Genomic DNA, 20043 nt, shown 5'->3' with positions numbered 1-20043 from the left:
CAACAAACTTATAACAAAAACAAAAATACCCAAAAGTTCAAAATTACATCACCAAAACAAAAATTAAAAAGTTCTTAAATCACTGGGTTGCCTCCCAGAAAGCGCTCTTTTAACGTCACTAGCTTGACCCAAACTCATGTTCTTTCTTCTTTTTTTTCTTCTTTCTACTGAACTTCTTCAGAAATTTGATCAAACCAGGAACCTGTTGCAATGTCTCAATCATAGGAACTTTAATCTCCAATTTCTTGAAGATTTCCATAAAGCGCTCAAATTCCTTCTTCCTATGATACTTCTTTGGATGGGGACGAGGTTTTTCATATGATTCTTTCTTTTTTCCTCTCGTCCTCTTTCTCTTTTCTCTCACTTTCTTTTTTTCTTTTCTTTTTCTACTCACCTTCTCAATCTTCACACAAATTTTCTCTTCTTCTTTCTCTTCTCTCTCTTTTCTCTCTTCTTTTTCCAACTCAACTTTTTCAACATTTACACTCACTATCTCTTGACACTCTTCCCTGGGGTTAACCTCAGTATTAGCCCCAAAATCCGTGTCAGGCCTTTCTTCCAACTGCTTGGTAATCTGCCCCATTTGAATCGTCAAGTTCTTAATAGCAGCTTCAGTGCTCTTTTGAGAAGATTCAGTTTTCTGTATGAATTGCTGAAGAGTTTCTTCCAACCTTGTTTGTCTTTCATTAAGCATAGATAATTGTTGCCACAAGGTTGGTTGCTGCTGCTGCTTATTATATTGATTAGCTTGCCCAGTTTGTCCTTGGCCAATGCTTGGATGTGGTTTCCACCCTTGATTATAATTCCCTTGACGGTATGGAAACTGGTTGGCCATGAAATTAACATCCTCCACGGCTTCCACTGGAAAGGCGCATTGACCATTTATATGGTCTCCACCACATAATTCACACATCTGTGGTTGAACCTGTGCAACAGTCTTTAACTCTTTTGGCAGTTGTGCAAGTATCTTTGTGAGATTCTCCAATTGTTGAGTTAGTATCTTGTTCTGTGCAAGCAAGGCATCATTGGTTTGTAATTGTAGAACTCCTTTTTGTTGAATAGGAGCTCCTCTTTTACTGTTCCACTTATTGTCATTAGTAGTCATGTTTTCAATTATTTCTGTGGCTTCCTCTGGAGTCTTCCATTTGATATTGCCTCTAGCTGAGGCGTTAAGCATCATCATTGTTTGTGAACCAAGACCTCCAAGGAAGATTAGGACTACTTCTCCTTCGTCAAATCCATGCATGGGAGTCTTTCTTAATAGATTTTTGTACCTGTCCCATGCGTGACCTAGTGTTTCCTCCATGCCTTGTCTAAATGAAGAGATCTCTTGCTTCCCTTTGTTGATTTTAAAGCTTTGTTGCTGCCATTGTTGTTGTGGTTGGTTCTCAAATTGTCCGGCAGCTTGCCAAAATTGGCTTTGATCCATGCTTGAGTGAGGTTCCCACCATTGGTTGAGATTACTTTGGTAGAATTGAGTGCCCATATAGTTAAATTCTTGACCAAATTGCATCCTGCAAACATTAGGCACAAAACTCTAGGAAATATTTGTTAGCACAAAAAGATAGAGAAAAAATCAAAGGATATAATTGAAAAGATAAGAAGATAGGAAACAGAAAATAAAATAAAATAAAATAAAAACAGAAAAATAAAATAAAATAAAAACAGAAAAATAAAATAAAATAAAAAGAGAAAAATAAAATAAAATAAAAACAGAAAAAATAAAAACAGAAATTCAAATTTAAAGTCAAAGATAATCAATAATCACACAAATTAACCAGTTAAACCACGAGTCCCCGGCAACGGCGCCAAAAACTTGATGGACAAATTTGTAAGCACCAAAATATGATGTCACAAACTTGTTTCACAATCGGCAAGTATGACCGAATCGTTCAAGTAATAAACTTGGTAAGACCAAGTATCGTTCTTCCCAAAGGACTCACGGCCTAGTTTAGTTATGTGATTTGTTGATTAGCTAGGACTTACAAACGAAATATTTGGATTTTTATATGCAAGACGAAAAACAAAATAAACATGTATGCATGAAGTTTGATCAATGGCAAAGACAAAAGATAAACACTTTCAATGGAATATATGAATGAATATGTTGTTGGGGGTCAATTTCATCTCATCCACTCTCATACATTTTAGGAATTCAACATTCAAATCATCATTGTTAATGCCACTCTCTAAAGTACCATTCTAGATGGCTTCTCCCTAATCACGAGTTCATACAATTCCTAGCATTCCTAATGATTAGTTCATAAGTGCAGGAGCTTAACGACAACCAATATAATATTGGGAGAAATTCCCCGGATCTAGACTTCCCCGTACGTGCCCGTATCGACAAAACCAATAATCATGCATTGAATGAGTTAAACTATGCAAGCATTAAGCAAAGAGGAAAAACCCTAACTAATGATGAAAGAAAGCATAAATCTTAGATTAAGATGCAAGCATAACTTCCATATATGAGAGCTTCAAGAGATTACATTGATTCCCCAACAAACATACAAGGTTTAGTTCACCATATTCATGGTGAACCTAGATGAATTACAATGAAAGTATGAAAGAATAAACCCTAAAAAGGTGAAGAGGTAGCCTGAGCATCCAAGATCCTCCTTCAAAGGGGTGGAAGAGAGAGTGTTTGCCTCGTTTCTGCGAAAGATGCCTAACCCTAGGAAACCCTAAGGCTTAAATACCATTCGTAAATTACAAAAAGTCAAGCCCAAGCCCATTAAAGTGCCGCTCAGCGGTAAAATACCGCTCAGCGGTGATTGCGCGTCTCGTTTTCTCCCCTCAGCGGCCATTTTGCTCCTCAGCGATGATTTCGGCACCCGAAAAGTTCCGCTCAGCGGTATTTTGCCGCTCAGCGCCACTCGGTCAGACTTTTTCTGCGTTCTGGTTGGTTTTTCAGCATTCTGGTTGACTTTTCTGGTTGACTGGTTGACTTTTCTGGTTTCTGGTTGACTTTTCAGCACTCCAATCATTCGGTATTTCAATTCTTCTTTCAAATCATTCAATTAGCCTACAAAATCAATGGAATCTTGCACAAAACCATTAAATTCACTTTCAACTCTCTTATTCTCAAAACTAAAGCAAAAATATGATTTCAAACTAGTTTCTATGTCTTAAAGGTTGCTTTTGGTATCAAATTTAAGCATAAAAATAACGGTTTTTCAACCGTTATCAGATACCGGTCCCCTCACCACCTGTTGTTGCTTCTTCTGGTGTTCCACCTCTGCCACGTTCTTCTCTAATACTTTGGCTCTCTCAACCATGGTGGGAAAAGACTTGATGCACAAGCTGGAGATCAACAACTTCAATTCGCTTCTAAGCCCATTCTCAAACTTCCGGCATTGCCACTCCTTGCTCGTAGCCATGGTGTTGAAACGAACCAGGTGCTTCAACTTGTTGGTGTACTCAGAAACCGATATACCACCTTGTACCAACTGGAGAAACTCCACCTCCTTAGCGAAACGTACGCTATCTGGAAAGTACTCCTCATAAAACTTGGTCCTGAAAACTTCCCAAGAGATGGGACTTTGAGCGTCCGTCAATATCATCTTCACGCTAGTCCACCAATGACTAGCCTCCCCAGTAAGTAGATACTCCGTAAACGCCAATCTGTTATCATTCAGACACCTCTTGGTGTCATAGATCCGCTCCATATCACGTAGCCACTGATCGGCCTCATCAGGGAGGCACTTCCCATTGAACTTGGCTGGGTGATGTTGAAGGAAACTCTCCAAGCTCCACTCGGTCGGATGAGTAGCGTTGGAAGTTGACGCTCCGGACGTGTTCCTTGTCATGGCAATGATTTCCATCAGCTAACGTTGGGTTGTTTCAGAGTTGGCGCGTGCAGCTTCCAGACTTTGTAAAGCAACCGCGTTCTGCTGCACCAAGGCAGCGTTCTGCTGCTGTAGCGCTTCTATGACCGATTCCAACAACCTAGTGTTGTCGGATGCATCACGCTCGGTGGGTTGTGGTTGAGGAGGAGGTCTTGGTGCCATTAGTTCTCTGAGAAGCAGAGAAAACGATCGTTAGTTATGATCAAAAAGTTTAAAATAACTCATCAAACGAATATTAAGCACACAGCAAAAACATAGTGTACTCATAACCTACAGTGTCCTTAAGAGAACAAAACTGCTCTGATACCACTAATGTAACATCCCAAAAATACAGCAAAGAACTATATAATAGAAATAATTACAATTAGTAATTATATCAGTTCAGTCTTACATTAAAGAAAGCGTGCGGTTCTGACCGAACGACATAAACATTAAGAGTTCAAATTTAACTATACATCAATACAAAACTGACCGAACGGTTTACAAAAGGGATTACCGAACGGTCATTCCTATCAAAAGGAAAGGTGATCTAACGACACCTTACACTAACTAGACTATACTACTAACCGAACGTACTACGGTTCGGCCTTAACTTCAACGTCGACGAGGTTCCCTTCCTCCAAATTTCCTTCTTCCAGCGCCTCTTCCAGTAGCGCGCCTCCTTCTGCTCACATCCACACGGATAATCATTGCAACGACAAGACGAACGTACAAGACGAGACAACACAAGGAAAACACAGGGTAAGCTTATGTAATTTAATTCAGTTACAAATCATACAATTCATACAATCAACACACAGATAAAGTTAACAATACGTTTCAAGCAAGGGCTACTACTAGACCGACCGTCCGGACTATATGAAATCTGTGTAGCTACGACGTTCGTGCACCCGGGTGATGTAGTAACTGGAATACTCTCATTAGCTGCCACCCGAGGTTAGTCCTATCTGTCCAAAGTACCCCTAAGGACTAGGACCTCCTGCCGTTCCCACACATGACCTACTCTCCTCTACGTGAGGACGAGTACTCACGGAACATCAGGATGAATCGACAGCTTAGCATTACCACAATCATACTTTACAACTTTCAATATTCAATCATGAGTTGTTCCTCCCCGGAACGCTCGTTTAAAATCCACAACCTTTCATTCATCTCATATACTCTTCTAAACAAGGACGAAAGATAGGAACGAGACCGAGAAATCTCCCAATCCATAATAGAATAAGACCGAAAGGGTTACTTCTAGATTTAAAAATAAATCGAGAACAATTATACAATATATGCCGAACGTTACTTACAACATGAATCAGTTAAATGAACTGACTCTCGTGAACTAAAACCAACACTCAAAGAATACATCAAGTACGGGGACTGTAGGTCGGAGACAATGAAGGTATGCGTGCCAAGACTTTTAAAGAACCATACGTAGAATAATTCATATATATATATATATATATATAGACCAAGTGTCGGTCAATGACTGAGCACGATAAAGGAGATTCTACTGAATTTGGACAAACGTTGTTTCATTAAGATTGAAAAATTAAAACGAGTACGAACGTTTGGTATAAGACCGAGCGCCACTCATTACGAGAGCTTGGGTTGAGACCTATCACTAATTTAAACTTATAATAGAAACATTAATAATAATAATTATGATAAGACACGTTGGAGACAGTGTTGAAGAATAACTAAATATACAAATACATGTTTACAAGATTTTCAGTTCCTCACGTAACACTCAGGTACATCTACATTTGGTCGAACGCTCAAACATAGCACTATTACAAGAAGGCACTTGTCCTTAACTAGAATTCTTCCCAAATGAAAGAATTCAATTTTAAAGGAGTTTACTAGAAACACCGAACGGTCAAGGACCGTTCAATGTCGAACGTTCAATATCATAGGGGAATTTCATATTCAGAATTCATTTACATTTAAATTCATTTCGCAGCATATAACCTCTTAATTTTATACATTCATATCATAGCACATTTCATATTACTCATACATCAGCTCAAAATCATTATCATATAACAAATAGTCAAACATCACAAAGTCATGCTTCATACAACTCACAGCACATCCATGCAGCACAGTAAAAACATAAGAATTAAATTGAATAAGTTTCCCTTACCTCTACTGTGAACGAACGTCCTAGAGGCAGAAGTATGGTTGGTCTGACTAAAAATCTCTCCTACCCTTACGTTCCACAACTCTTAAACTAATTAACAGCAAAACAACCAAAAGTGGATCAGACAAGATATCATCATGCAACCGAGGCTTAGTTTGCATGTACTATAGAACGAACGACTAAGTAAAAAAGACTTACCAGGTTCAGAACTCGGAAATGTTCGGTTCAGAATGAAGCTTATGACGCCGGGAACGCTTCTACGGTCTCTGAAAGATGATCGGAGGAGTAAAAAGGTGAGTTTTGGTAGAGAGATGGGGAAGTTTTTAGAGAGAAGTAGGAGAAAATGAAAGGTTCAGAGTTTTAGGGAAGAAGGGTGCATGCAGAGTGAGTGAAACGGGAATTTCAGAAAAAATCAGATTTTGCTTCTTTCGTTAAAACGAACGTCCGCTCACTCGCTAACACCTGCCTTCCACTATCTGATTTTCAAATCCTAGCTTCCTGACACCTAGCGCCCGTTCAGAAGGGTTTTGGGTGCGTTTTTAATGATTCTGACAAGAGGGGTTTGGGTGCGTTTTTCCGAGGTCTGACATTTATACTTCCATTAAATTTGTGTTTCAAATCTTAAGTTTGTCTTTAATTTATTTTATGATCATGAGTATATTGGAAACTTTAAAACATATTTGGTCGCAAGGATTACTAATTGAAAGTCTCTTAACAAGCTATTTTGCAAGATATTCAAACCTTCTGTATTAGATTGAAAAGATGTTTCATAATTTTATATTATAAACAACTTTAAAATGGTTTTCAAGAACGTGTAAATACAAAAAGTACATAGAGGGTGAAAAAAATATGTATTATTGTAAAGTTTTTGTTATTTTATATATATAATTGCTTGTTTTCGAATAATAATTATTTAATAACATTGAAAGATGTAATGTTATTTATATAATTTATTATTGAATATGATTTCAATACGGATAAGATATGTTATTAAAGGCTTTGATAGTTTGCAACCAACAGAGTTTTATCACATTGATTCATATTTTCATATAGTAATATTTCATAAATTAGTTATTTCATTGATAAGAAGTTTTTATATTTCTAAATAATTAGTTTTATTAAGGTGTGAGGGTAAAATAGTAATGATTGGTCAATGCCAACAAATAAAATTATATTTACTGTTACAAACCAAATTTGTTAAAATTTATACTAATTTCAAATTAAAAAATAGTTTAGACACTGATTTTTTGGTAGTTAAAATTTTAATGGTTAATGTTATAGATCAATGTAGACTCTAATTCATAAACTAATTATAATATTGTATTTATAATAGAGACTATTTTAAATACCAATAATTTTTAATTTATAAATTGATATATAAATTAGTCTTTTTATTTTTTGTTTTGTTGTTATTTAATTATTTTCTTATAGTAACATGATATAGGACTCTTAATATTTTAGAAAATAATTATTTTTATAATATGTAAAATATTTATGTATTCTTTGTGACCGAGATCCCTCAGTCATGTTACTTATAACCTTTAATTAGGTTATCTAAGACAAATAACATCATACCGCTTACCAGAAACTTAGTCGGGTACCAGATATCAAGTATCAGGTATTGAATGCCAATGACTATGAAAAATGGATCCTTTTGCCAAATATCAAACATCAGTCACTAGATGTCGCATATTGAGTATTATGTGTTTCGCACCAAAGTATGTATTTTTTTGACAAACATGTTGCTCATTAAGCCGAATATCACCTACCAGTGTCTTTGTATGTTTGTTAGAGGCATTTTCGATTAGGATAACTTAGCCAAAAGAAAACAACTAAGTTGGCCAATGAGCCTCTAATCATAATTGAGGCTCAATCAGATAGGAGCTCATGGTAGCAAAATATTCCTATAAATATTATTTCAATCGTGATTTGCGACACTTTTTTCATCAATCCAAATTTTAACCAAAATCCTCAACTTGAGTAGGATAAATTTCTAAAAGCATTGCACCATCCGATAGAGAATGAAGGAGGCTTAGAAGATAAGTACTGAATAGTTGAAGTTAGTAGAATGAAAAAAACTTTACAAGTATTTTCGGTTTCACAAGAATTATATATATATATATATATATATATATATATATATATATATATATATATATATATATATATATATATATATATATATATATATATATATATATATATATATATATATATATATATATATATATATATATATATATATATATATATATATATATATATATATATATATATATATATGTATATGTATATGTATATGGGGTTTGCTAACGCACATACGTCTGTTTTTCAGTTGGTACTTTAGCAATGTGTACCGGGTTTTAGTAGACAAAAATACCCTTATATACCCTTTCTCTTTCATCTCTCTCACTCCAACATTTTCTCTGTCATCCTATGGTAGCCCCAACTGAAAAAAATCAGAAACATTGGCTGTTAAACAATCTTACAAAAAATGATTATATAATGAGTTTTCATTTTATAATTTTTGTCTTATCTATTTTTATCTAATTTTCACAAGCATAAAGGAATTGGTAATTGACCTAGAAAAAAATCAGAAATACTCGCTCTTAAACAATTTCTTACAAAAAATGATTTTATAATGAGTTTTCATTTTATAATTTTTGTCTTATCTAATTTTATCTAATTTTCACAAGCATAATGACATCAAAGGAATTGGTAATTGGCCTGGAAAAAAATCAGAAACACTCGTTGTTAAACAATTTCTTACAAAAAATGATTTTATAATGAGTTTTCATTTTATAATTTTTGTCGTATATAATTTTATCTAATTTTCACAAGCATAATGACATCCGAAGGAATTGGTAATTGGCCTAGAGGGTTTTTTTAGAGATGATGATTCAACATATGCAGATGATGAAATTAGAGAGGTTAGTGAAGATGGTGAAATTGAAGAGATCTTGATTGAACCTTTGCCTGAAGGTGAATATGTCAATAACTCAACTCTTTACAAAGGCAAATTGTTTAACGGCAAGTGTTTCTGATTTTTTCAATTGGGGCTACAGTAAGGATGACAGAGATAAGGTTGGAGTGTGAGAGATGAAAGAGAAAGGGTTGAGAGGAATGAGAGAGTTGAGCAAGAGTTTGGGGTTTCCTTTTATTTTTTAATGAAAATTATTAAAATACCCTTAACCTTAAAATTTAGAAATCCCTAATATAGCTGATTATGTTTTAACTAATTATTTCTAAAAAATTCTATCGCACAATAAAGAAATAACTTTTTTTTTAATTAAATAGAAATTACTTATACATTAATAAGGTGTTACACATGCCTAGTTACAAATTACATTATATCATTTCTAGAAGCCAAAATTTTTAGAATCACAAATTGACATATTATCGATTTTCATAAAAAGTTACAAATTTTTTTTTATGTAAATGTGATTAGTAGTTCCGATTAAACCCATTTGATTAAATACTCCATTGTTGTTATGATAAACTTTGTTTGTCAAGCTGCATACAAAAATGTAACAAGTATATCCATTCACTATTTATGGCATGGCCAATGTGACACTAACATCGTAATGACGTTGGCATTGATCTATAGGAACATAAAGTAAAGATAATTGCTAAATGCAAATCCTTTGCTTGAAATTTTTCAAAGGCCTTTTCTTCTACATTTGTTAGTGATAATGAATTTTATTCTAAGGTTCTTAAAAAGGATGTGAAGAGAAACTTATTTGTAAACCTAAAAATTCAAAGAAAAATACTTCTTACTAACAACCAAAATTCGGGGATAAGCTACACCTTACTTATAAAAACATAAAAGAAAACAAATTTACAAAAAGCTTAATCTTCACTCTACATTAGAACCCAACATTCAAACTCAAAGTTTGTTTAAGAATAAATACAATTTGGTATTAACCCTAAAAGACCATATTTGTAATTCTTGGTCTTCTTTAAACTTGTTAGTTGCCACGATCTTGTTCCACTCCTTGACAAGATTGTAGGTGTCTGATTTCATAGTCCACTTCTTCATTGGCAGAGTATATTCTCTCAAACAGGGGTCCAACACAGTCACTTCCAAACCAATCATTTTATCATTATTTTTTTTTTCTTCCAACTTCACAATCTCATCTTCAGTAAGAAAATCACATTTGGTTTTCTTTTTTGGAATTGATAATCGGTTATTGTTTGGTTTCACATCCGATGAGAAAAGTATCTTGTGCATCACAAATTTAAGATCATAGCCATTCAATTCGGTGACCCGATTCATGAATTCAATTGACAAATGTGATGATGGAGGTGTTGGACTTATCCTAACTAAACTTCTAGGTGGTGGAGGTTTCAAACCTACCACTTTTATCCTTGACGGTGTGGGTAGAGGTGAGGATGATGGTGATGCTAGAGGTGGAGGAGAAGATGGTTGTGGTGGTATAGTTAGAGGTGAAGATGGTGGTGGTGGTACAAGTGAAGGTAAAGATAGTGATGGTGGTGGTGGTAAAGGTGGAGGTAAAGATGGTGATGGTGGTGGAGGTAAAGATTGTGGTGGTGGTGGTAGTAGAAATGGAGGTAAAGATGATGATGGTGGTGGAGATGAAGAGGAAGATGAACATGATGAACTTTTCATAATTTTCCTCCGTTTTTTTATATTTGGCACCTCGATTTCTCCTTTTGGCATTTCTTCTCTTTGTCTACATATTAAAACACTTTAATTAATAATTATACTCATTCTAGTTATAAATTGATACATAATTAGTTTTCACATTAATAAAAGTTATTTATAAAAAATAAAGCACTCTTTAACAAAATTCTAACTCAATATATAAAATAAAATAAAATAATATAATATAAGAAATGAAATTTAGATTTTAGAATAGTTAGAATAAATTTTAAGAAATGTAACAAAATTAATGAGATTTTACCAATTAAATTTCGTGTTCATGATCTGAATAACATGTGATGCTTTTAAATTTGTAAACTAATAGAAATCTAGCAAGATATTATTGTATCAAAACTAGTTAATGAAATTTTAAAAAAATAGCTATAATGTAGTCAAATATAATATCTTCCTATTATGATTGTTCAAATTAATTTACAAATTAATCACGGTGTAAAAATCTAACAATATTCCTGATGCCAAATCAACCAATCTCTAATCATTTTATCTTATCTGTTTAAGTCATATTTAATTAAGGAATTATATAAATAATATATAGTAAATATTATTAAATGATTACAACTTGGAATACATTTACAAATAGAAAACTATATTAAATAGCCTTTTAGATATTATTATTACTATATATTTTTTCTATTTCATTCAACTATTATTTCAAATTATAATTTTTTCGTTAAAACATTTGAATGTAAGTTTTTCAATCAAATTCATAATAACTATCATTTTGTCATGTATTATTATTTTGACCAATGAAGGATTGTTTATATCTTATATATAACGTGTCTAAGGATTAAATATGTACTTGTCCCTTAACTTTTATATAAAATTAAAAAAAAATTCTTTCCTATGTGAAATTTGAATATATTTTGGTCCTAAAATTATAAAGGAATGGATACAGTAATTTGAGTCTAATTACCTTAAGTTTTAGTGACATATAACGTGTTTTTCAACTAACGTAATAACTAGAATGAAACATGTTTGAGATAAAAAAAAGTTAATGTAATTGAATTAAAAAAACTCTATTCATTTATTAAGTTTAAGGACCAAAATGTATCAAAGTTTAGACAAATTTCAATTTCATATCAAAATTAAGAGATTAAAAAGACATTTAATCTTTATTTTAATGGCATTATATCAATTTGAAATAAAAATCTATATTTGCTTGTTTAAAATAATGATCCTTACTTCAAAACAGTGGGAATTGAAAAATATATATATGATTATACATTATACTAAAAATTTCAATAACAAATAAAGTGAATTTGAATATACCTTATTGGAGCACCTTTTTTTGTATTATTCCTTGCTAAATGTGATTCATAACAATTTGAAAGTTGTTGGTGGTAATCCTCCAGTTGAAGCAATTCTTCTTCATTGTATAAGTATGGAGCATCTTGAGATATTAGCCAATCCAACATAGAAGGTTGAAATGATTTGAAACACAATCTATTAAGAGACTCTCTATCAGTGATACTTGCAAGCAATTCTTTTAACGTTTTCAAGTTTCTCATTATGACAATCAAATGAATGGTGAAAACTTGATAGTTGAAAGAGAAAAAAGCAATGAAAAAAATAATAAGATGTAGAAGTGTTAGGGATTTTAAATAGTAAAACAAAGATAGATCATAAAGATTAATGATAAAAAGATATAAATCAAAAAGAAAAGATAAACCATAAAAAATATTTTGATAGATTTGATTTGATAAAAAGATATAAATAAAAAGAAAAGATAAATCATAGAAAAGATTTTGATAGATTTGATTTGATTAAGTTATGCACAAAAGAGATAAACTTAATAAAAAATATAAATCAAAACTGTTTTTTAAACAAGTAAATAAGATAATAAAACTTAGAAATAAGAAGTTCATCAAAAACCGAAATGATAAGCTAAGAATAAGATAAATACAAAATGATTTAAATTTTCAATTGTTTTTAAAAAAATTGTATTTATATTTTACACTCATATCTAATTTAAAGTGAAACTAACCTTATTTTAGTTGTGTAAGAGATAATTGATAACTGTCATTGATAAGGCAAAAAAAAATATTCTATAAAATCAACACTCTTATACTAAGAAAATACAATTATAATTTAAAGATAAGTGGTTTTATCTTTAAATATATATTTTTTTTAAAATGAATAAAATATATGGGAATCAAATATTTTGTATTAGCTAAACACATTTTTAAAGAAGCCACTTTTGATAAAATGCGAACAAATTCAAAACTTGTTGAAGAGAAAAAATAATTTTGTTTCATACCTTATTTCATCTTTGTGTTCATGTTTTATTTTTTTCATTGTTATAAAGAAAAAAACGAGTTAAATCAATATCACTTTTTAGATAAATGCTTTACGGTAAATTCAAATAAATTTTGAGATAAAAAACAACTCAACAAGTTTAAAATTAGATATAAATTTTTAATTTGATTTTATCCCAATGATAGTGTTTTTATTAAAATTCAAAATGGTCTAAAAAAGGTAATTTGTTTAATTATTTTTACATCAAAATTTATGTTTTTATTAATTTATATGTAATTTGATAATTGATTTTGTTTAATAGTATTAAGTATTAATTAAACAAAGGTTTATCATACAAAATTCTAAAACATTGAGAATACGTAAGCTATTTAAAAATTCTTAAGAAATAAAGGTACGTTAGGATTTTACTAGCCAACGAATTTTGAAATTAGAAGCTACGTGTCACCACTGGAACGGAGAGGTTTAAAAAAATAACAAGTCTAAGACCCACGCGTATACATGAGCTTTATTTTTAACTTATTTTTTAAATAATATGATTATTTTTATTTTTGTATAAATAAATTTAATATATATTTAATTTATATACGCACTTATATGTTGTGCGTGTAAACATTTGGAATACAAAAATATAAAATTTACAATTTAAACAAATGGTGCATACACTTCAAAATATTGTGCTATCCTGCACTTTTAGCTTTCGCAATTAATTCATGTATTCTATCTTAAAATTATGTGAAAAGGATGAATATTTATTTGATTTGGTATCAATATATCTAGAAAATTTAAAAGATTTATAATTTTTAACGGTTTTATCTTTAATTCTTTTTTAAAAATTATTAATCTCCATTATCTAAATCAAATTATTTTAAAATTCTCATAATCTTTTCTCATCATTAATATTTTTAGTGTATCTTTATTTTATTATTAAAAACCCTTGACATGTTTATACTTCCATTAAATTTTTGTTTCAAATCTTAAGTTTGTCTTTAATTTATTTTATGATCATGAGTAGCTTGGAAACTTTAAAACATATTTTGTTGCAAGGATTCCTAATTGAAAGTCTGTTAACAAGCTATTTTTCAACTTCTGTATTAGATTGAAAAGATGTTTCATAATTTTATATTATAAACAACTTTAAAACGGTTTTCAAGAACATGTAAATTCGAAAAGTACATAGAGGGTGATAAAAATATGTATTATTGTAACGTTTATATATATATAATTGCTTGTTTTTGAATAATAATTATTTAATAACATTTATTGAAAGATGTAATGTTATTTATATAATTTTTTATTGAATATGATTCAATAAGGATAAGATATGTATTAAAGGCTTTGATAGTTTGCAACCAACATAGTTTTATCACGTTGATTTATATTTTCATATAGTAGTAATTCATAATTAGTTATTTTATTGATAAGAAGTTTTTATATTTCTAAATAATTAGTTTTAGTAAGGTGTGAGGGGAAAATAGTAATGATTGGTCAATGCCAATAAATAAAATTAGATTTATTAGTACACACCAAATTTGTTAAAATTTATACTAATTTAAAATTAAAAATTAGTTCAGACATTGATTTTTTGGTAGTTAAAATTTTAATGGTTAATGTTATAGATTGACTCTGATTCATAAACTAATTATAATATTGTATTTATGATAGAGACAATTTTAAATACCAATAATTTTTAATTTATAAATTGATATATAAATTAGTCTTTTTATTTTTTGTTTTGTTGTTATTTAATTATTTTCTTATAGTAACATGATATAAGACTCTTAATATTTTAGAAAATAATATATTTTTATAATATGTAAAATATTTATGTATTCTTTGTGACCGAAATCCCTCAATCATGTTACTTATAACCTTTAATTAGGTTATCTAAGACAAATGAGATCATACCGCGTATTGAATACCAATCACTATGAAAAATGGATCCTTTTGCCAAATATCAAGTATCACTCACTAGATGTCGCATATTGGTTATTATGTGTATTACACCAAAGTATGTATCTTTTTGACAATCATGTTGCTCATTAAGCCGAATATCACCTACCAGTGTCTTCGTATGTTTGTTAGAGACATTTTCGATCAGGATAACTTAGCTAAAAGAAAACAAGTAAGTTGGCCAATGAGCCTCTAATCATAATTGAGGCTCAATAGGTAGGAGCTCATGGTAGCAAAATATCCATATAAATATTATTTTAATCGTGATTTGCAACACTTTTTTCATTAATCCAAATTTTAACCAAAATCCTCAACTTGAGTAGGATAAATTTCTAAAAGCATTGCACCATCCGATAGAGAACGAAGGAGGCTTAGAAGATAGGTATTGAATAGTTGAAGTTAGTAGAATGAAGAAAAACTTTACAAGTATTTTCGGTTTCACAAGAACTATATATATATATATATATATATGATTATGTTTTAATTAATTATTTCTAAAAAATTCTATCGCACAATAAAGAAATGACTTTCTTTTTAATTAAATAGAAATTACTTATACATTAATAAGGTGTTACACATGCCTACTTACAAATCGCATTATTTCATTCCTGGAAGCCAAAATTTTTAGAACCACAAATTGATATATTATCGATTTTCATAAAAAGTTACAATTTTTTTTTTGATGTAAATATGATTACTAGTTCCGATAAATCCATTTGATTAAATACACCATTGTCGTTATAATAAACTTTGTTTGTCAAGTTGCATACGAAAATGTACCAAGTATATCCATTCACTATTTATGGCATGGCCAAGGTGACACTAACATCTTAATGACGTTGGCATTGATCTCTAGGAACATAAAGTAAAGAGAATTGCTTAAAAATATTTGATAGTTTCTTTATCTTCAATAAGTACTTTGCTAAATGCAAATCCTTTGCTTGAAATTTTTCAAAGGCCTTTTCTTCGACATTTGTTAGTGATAATGAATTTTATTCTAAGGTTCTTAAAAAGGATGTGAAGAGAAACTTATTTGTAAACCTAAAAATTCAAAGAAAAATACTTCTTACTAACAACCAAAATTCGGGTCGTGCAAAAGATACCCCCTCTAGGTCGTGCAAATCCTTAAATAGGGCTAAATTGGATCATGAGCCAACGTTGACACCGCTCAACCTCCCTACTTAGTGCGTCCTGGCGAGCTTGCGAGAGGAGTGCGCTCAGCGTGAAACATTACTCGAAGATTGGCGCTCAGCGTCCCTAAAAGGGCACCCAGGCGTGACTACGAGACTCTTGCGCTGAGGGGCCCAAAGGAGGGCGCCCAAGCGTCCTGTGACCTTTAACAGCTTTCTCTTCTGGTGCTCTTTCTGTCCTTTCTGAGTTCCAACTTAATGACATTTAACTCCGCTTCCAATTCATCCTAGTTTCCTACGAATACAAGGGCTTTAGTGATAAAATCTTCAAGTATAACCTCAATTCTCTTATTCACCAAAATAAGCTAAAAACAAGAGAACAAACAAGTTTCTGAGTCAAAAATGGTCCATTTGTTACCAAAATTTATTTTCAAATAACGGTAAAATCAACTGTTATCACAACCCCAAACTTGAAACTTTGCTTGTCCTCAAGCAAAACAACATGTAACTCAACCTAAACAACACTTCGATGGTTCATCATATCACAAAACACTTTCTTCCACGACAAGTAATCACTCATATCTGCTTATCATACAAATCTCAGTCAAGATATATTGATGCATTAGTCAACAAGCTCAACTATGGTGCTCACATATTCACAACATATAATAGATGCAAATTCATGAAGAATCAACAACCAAGCAAGAATGTTATCCTATAGTGCATGGAACTATTCCTCACTAAAGATAGTGTTTCACTCAAGCACTCAAAAGTGTTTCACTCAAGCACTCAAAAGTGTATAGTGAGGTGACACTCTTACACTCTACCATCAATGTCACATGAATCAACTTTCTTTCATTTAACCACATATCAGACACACTCACAAAAAGGTTATCATCACAAGAACTTTTTGTGGCTTGTATTGAGGCCGGGCTAAGCAGAAAATTGGTTTTTCTAGACAACAAAATCCTTGAATTAAGAGAGTGCACAATTCATTTATCCTCATTAAAAATTCAACTCTCTTTCTTCTTTTATGTGAGAAACCAATTTTGAACTTATTCCCAACTTTACTTACATTGAGCTTAACCTTTCCTTTTCTTTTGGTTTTTGGTTTTTGGTTTTTGCTTTTGCTCAATGCTCTTTAATGAATTACACAAAGTTCTTTCCGGTTTCTCACAACCCCAAACTTGAATCATTCTCCATTACCATATAAACATACTCTACTCAACTCAAGGTAAGGATTTCAAAAAGGGTTTTTTAACTTTCAACTTTAGGTTCAAGTTTCAAAAGATAAAGAGAAACATGGTTCTTTGTTGGGTTCACCTATTGGCATTGACTCTAAGGGAAAAGAAAACAAGGCCTTGATCATGTGTAACAAGCAAGCAAGTGGTTTAATCATAGAAAATTAGGCAAAATCAATCATGTTTCCAAAGCAACGACATTCAATCAATCAAAAACTATGGAGCCCAATCTCTCATAGGTAAGTTCCATAGTTTAATAACATCTTGCCCAACAAATTAATCACAATTAACATCATGCATCAGGTTCTAAAAATCATGAGCAACCACCTGTCTATAAGACTAGACCATGCATCATCTCAACATCAATCAACACAATAAAGCAGCACAAGATAACATTACTCATCACAAACATATTAGCTAACCCATTCATACATAATTCATTAGGCCGAGTACAATACATATTAATCACTTTCCAAAGTTCACAAATGCATAACAATAAAGTAAACAAAAAATCCTATTAGGATAGCATCCATCAGTAGATGCTATCCAGCATCCATCAATAGATGTTCCTCGGCAAATCCAGCATCCATCAATAAATGCTCTCCATCAAATCAACCCTTGTTGTCATCAGAATCATCATCATCATCATCATCATCATCATCATCGTCATCGTCTTCCTCTTCTTCTTCTTCTTTTTCTTCATCTTCCTCTTCCTCCTCCTCTTCATCTTCAGCATCCTATTTCATAGGAGTCGCTCCAGATGCTCCAACTCCTCCACTAGCCTGAGTTGTATCTATAGGCCATGCAACATGAGCCATGAAGTCCTCCTAAGACATGAACTATCTCTAAGGAAAGGCAGAAGTCAGGGTCATTAGTAACACCTGTTCTCCTCTGTACAAAGCCTCCATCCTGGACTCATTAGAGACATATACATGTCTCTCATCTGAAAAGGCACAGCATCATGAGCCTGATCCTATTGGGCCTGCTATGGTGCTCTCCTATGAGGCCTGAGAGGTTGTGGTGCTGGCATAGGGATTCCTGCGTCATCTAGCATGATGTACTGGGTATAATAGGAGGCATCTATCTCCTTCCTGGGTCACTCAAATGGAGGAGTGAAGGTATTCACCCCTACTAGCTCACACAAGTGAGTAATGAGAGAGGGATGCCTCAGAGGTGATTTGTTGCTGACAGCTGTTAACACTCCGGCAAGTGTACCGAATCGTATCAAGTAATAATAAATGGTAAGACCAAGTATCCTTTCCAAAGAGACTCAAGGCCTAAACAGTTATGTGATTTCTTGATTAAATTAGACTTGTAAACGAAATCATTGTGTTTATATTACAGAAAATAAACATGAATGCAAGTGTTGATCAATTGGATTGAAAGATGCAAAAGTGATTGATGTAAAATATGGAATGATTATGTTGTTGGGGTGTCCGACATATCATATCCACTCTCATGTACTTATGAATTCATCTTCTTCATTAATGTTAATGCCACTTTCTAATTTACCTTAAACCCGATGTCTCGGTGAAGAAAGCCTAATCCTAATTACTAGTTCACAATGTCTTGTCTCCCTAGCAATTAATCATGCATTACATTCGCACAGAAACTTAAAGGCAAACGATCCTCCTATTCCTACATCTAGGTAATATTGCTTCCGGGAGAATTTCCCCAGTTCTAGATTTATCTATATGTGTCCATATTGATAACATCAATGATCATGCAATTGAATGAGTTAAACAAAGGATGCATATAGTATAGAGGAAAAACCCTAACAATCAATGAAGTAAAGCATATATAATCAAGAACCAATTCAATACATGAGAGTTTCAAAGGATTACATATTTCCCCAACAACAATGGAGGTTTAGTTCACCATAGACATGGTGAAACTAGATGAAAATAATGAAAAGAATGATAGATAGAACCCTAAAAGTTGAAGATCGGAGCTTCCGCATCCAACATCCGCCTCCAAGCGGTGAAAGGAGTGTAATTTCGCCTCTTTCTGTCCAAAGATGTGAACCCTAGGTCGACTAAACCCTTATATAGTTTATTGAAAATACAGAAAATTGGCCCAGGCCCAAGAAAACAACACTCAGCGGTATAAGTTGCGCTCAGCGGTAAGTGCGACACTCAGAATGACGCTCAGCGGTGGCGCCCAGACGTGAAACAGTGTACTCAACAGCAGATTCTGGCGCTCAACGGTAGAAATGCCGCTCAGCGGTGACTGCAATACTTGGATTAACCCTCTGCGATGGCGCTTAAGCGTGAAATAGTGTATTCATCATCAAGCTTGGCGCTGAGCGGTGAAAATGGCGCTGAGCGGTGGCTGCAATTCTTCTTTTGTGCACTTTTTCTTCCTTTCCTGAGTCCAACTCCTTGCTACTTCAACTTCTTCATCCTATTCATCTTAATTCCTGCCAAAACAAGGAAAACCAAGCATAAAACCCATCCAACTCTCTTATTCTCTTAACTTAAGCAAAAGCATGATTTCAAGCTAGTTTCTAAGTCATAAAGGGTATTTTTAATATCAAAATCAAGTATAAAAATAACGGTTTTTCAACCATTATCACAACCCCAAACTTAGAACTTTGCTTGTCTTCAAGCAAACAAGATGTAACTCAGTCTTCCACCAATCAATACAATGGTTCAACACATTCTAAAACTCTTTCTTTCAAGACAAATAATTACTCAAATCAACTCATCAAACAGAATTTAGTCAAGATGCACACATGCCTTTATTCAAAATAACTCATCATGGTGTTCACATAATCACATAATATCCAACATATGCT

At 32.4% G+C, this 20043-nt stretch overlaps 3 protein-coding genes across 3 annotated transcripts; 1 reads left to right on the top strand and 2 right to left on the bottom strand.

Moving 5' to 3' along the window:
* Window positions 1–3179: 3179 nt before the first annotated feature.
* On the bottom strand, window positions 3180–3827 carry LOC108321925 (uncharacterized). Its single transcript, XM_017553840.1, has one exon. It carries the CDS (start codon window positions 3825–3827, stop codon window positions 3180–3182), a length of 648 nt encoding a protein of 215 aa, XP_017409329.1.
* A 3-nt stretch (window positions 3828–3830) lies between these two features.
* On the bottom strand, window positions 3831–10261 carry LOC108321924 (B3 domain-containing protein At5g24050-like). The gene is made up of 2 exons (XM_017553839.1): window positions 9897–10261; window positions 3831–4020 (listed from the first exon to the last, which is right to left on the bottom strand). Exons 1-2 carry the CDS (start codon window positions 10259–10261, stop codon window positions 3831–3833), a joined length of 555 nt encoding a protein of 184 aa, XP_017409328.1.
* Window positions 10260–10700, top strand: LOC108321923 (uncharacterized). The gene has a single exon (XM_017553838.1). The coding sequence runs from the start codon at window positions 10260–10262 to the stop codon at window positions 10698–10700; it is 441 nt and encodes a 146-aa protein (XP_017409327.1).
* The last annotated feature ends 9343 nt before the right edge of the window (window positions 10701–20043 follow it).

The sequence above is a fragment of the Vigna angularis genome, chromosome 6, assembly GCF_016808095.1.
Source record: "Vigna angularis cultivar LongXiaoDou No.4 chromosome 6, ASM1680809v1, whole genome shotgun sequence".
NCBI classification, from domain to species: domain Eukaryota; kingdom Viridiplantae; phylum Streptophyta; class Magnoliopsida; order Fabales; family Fabaceae; genus Vigna; species Vigna angularis.
Note: the sequence above shows the minus strand (reverse complement) of the source record. Positions and strands in the feature narration are given on the sequence as shown.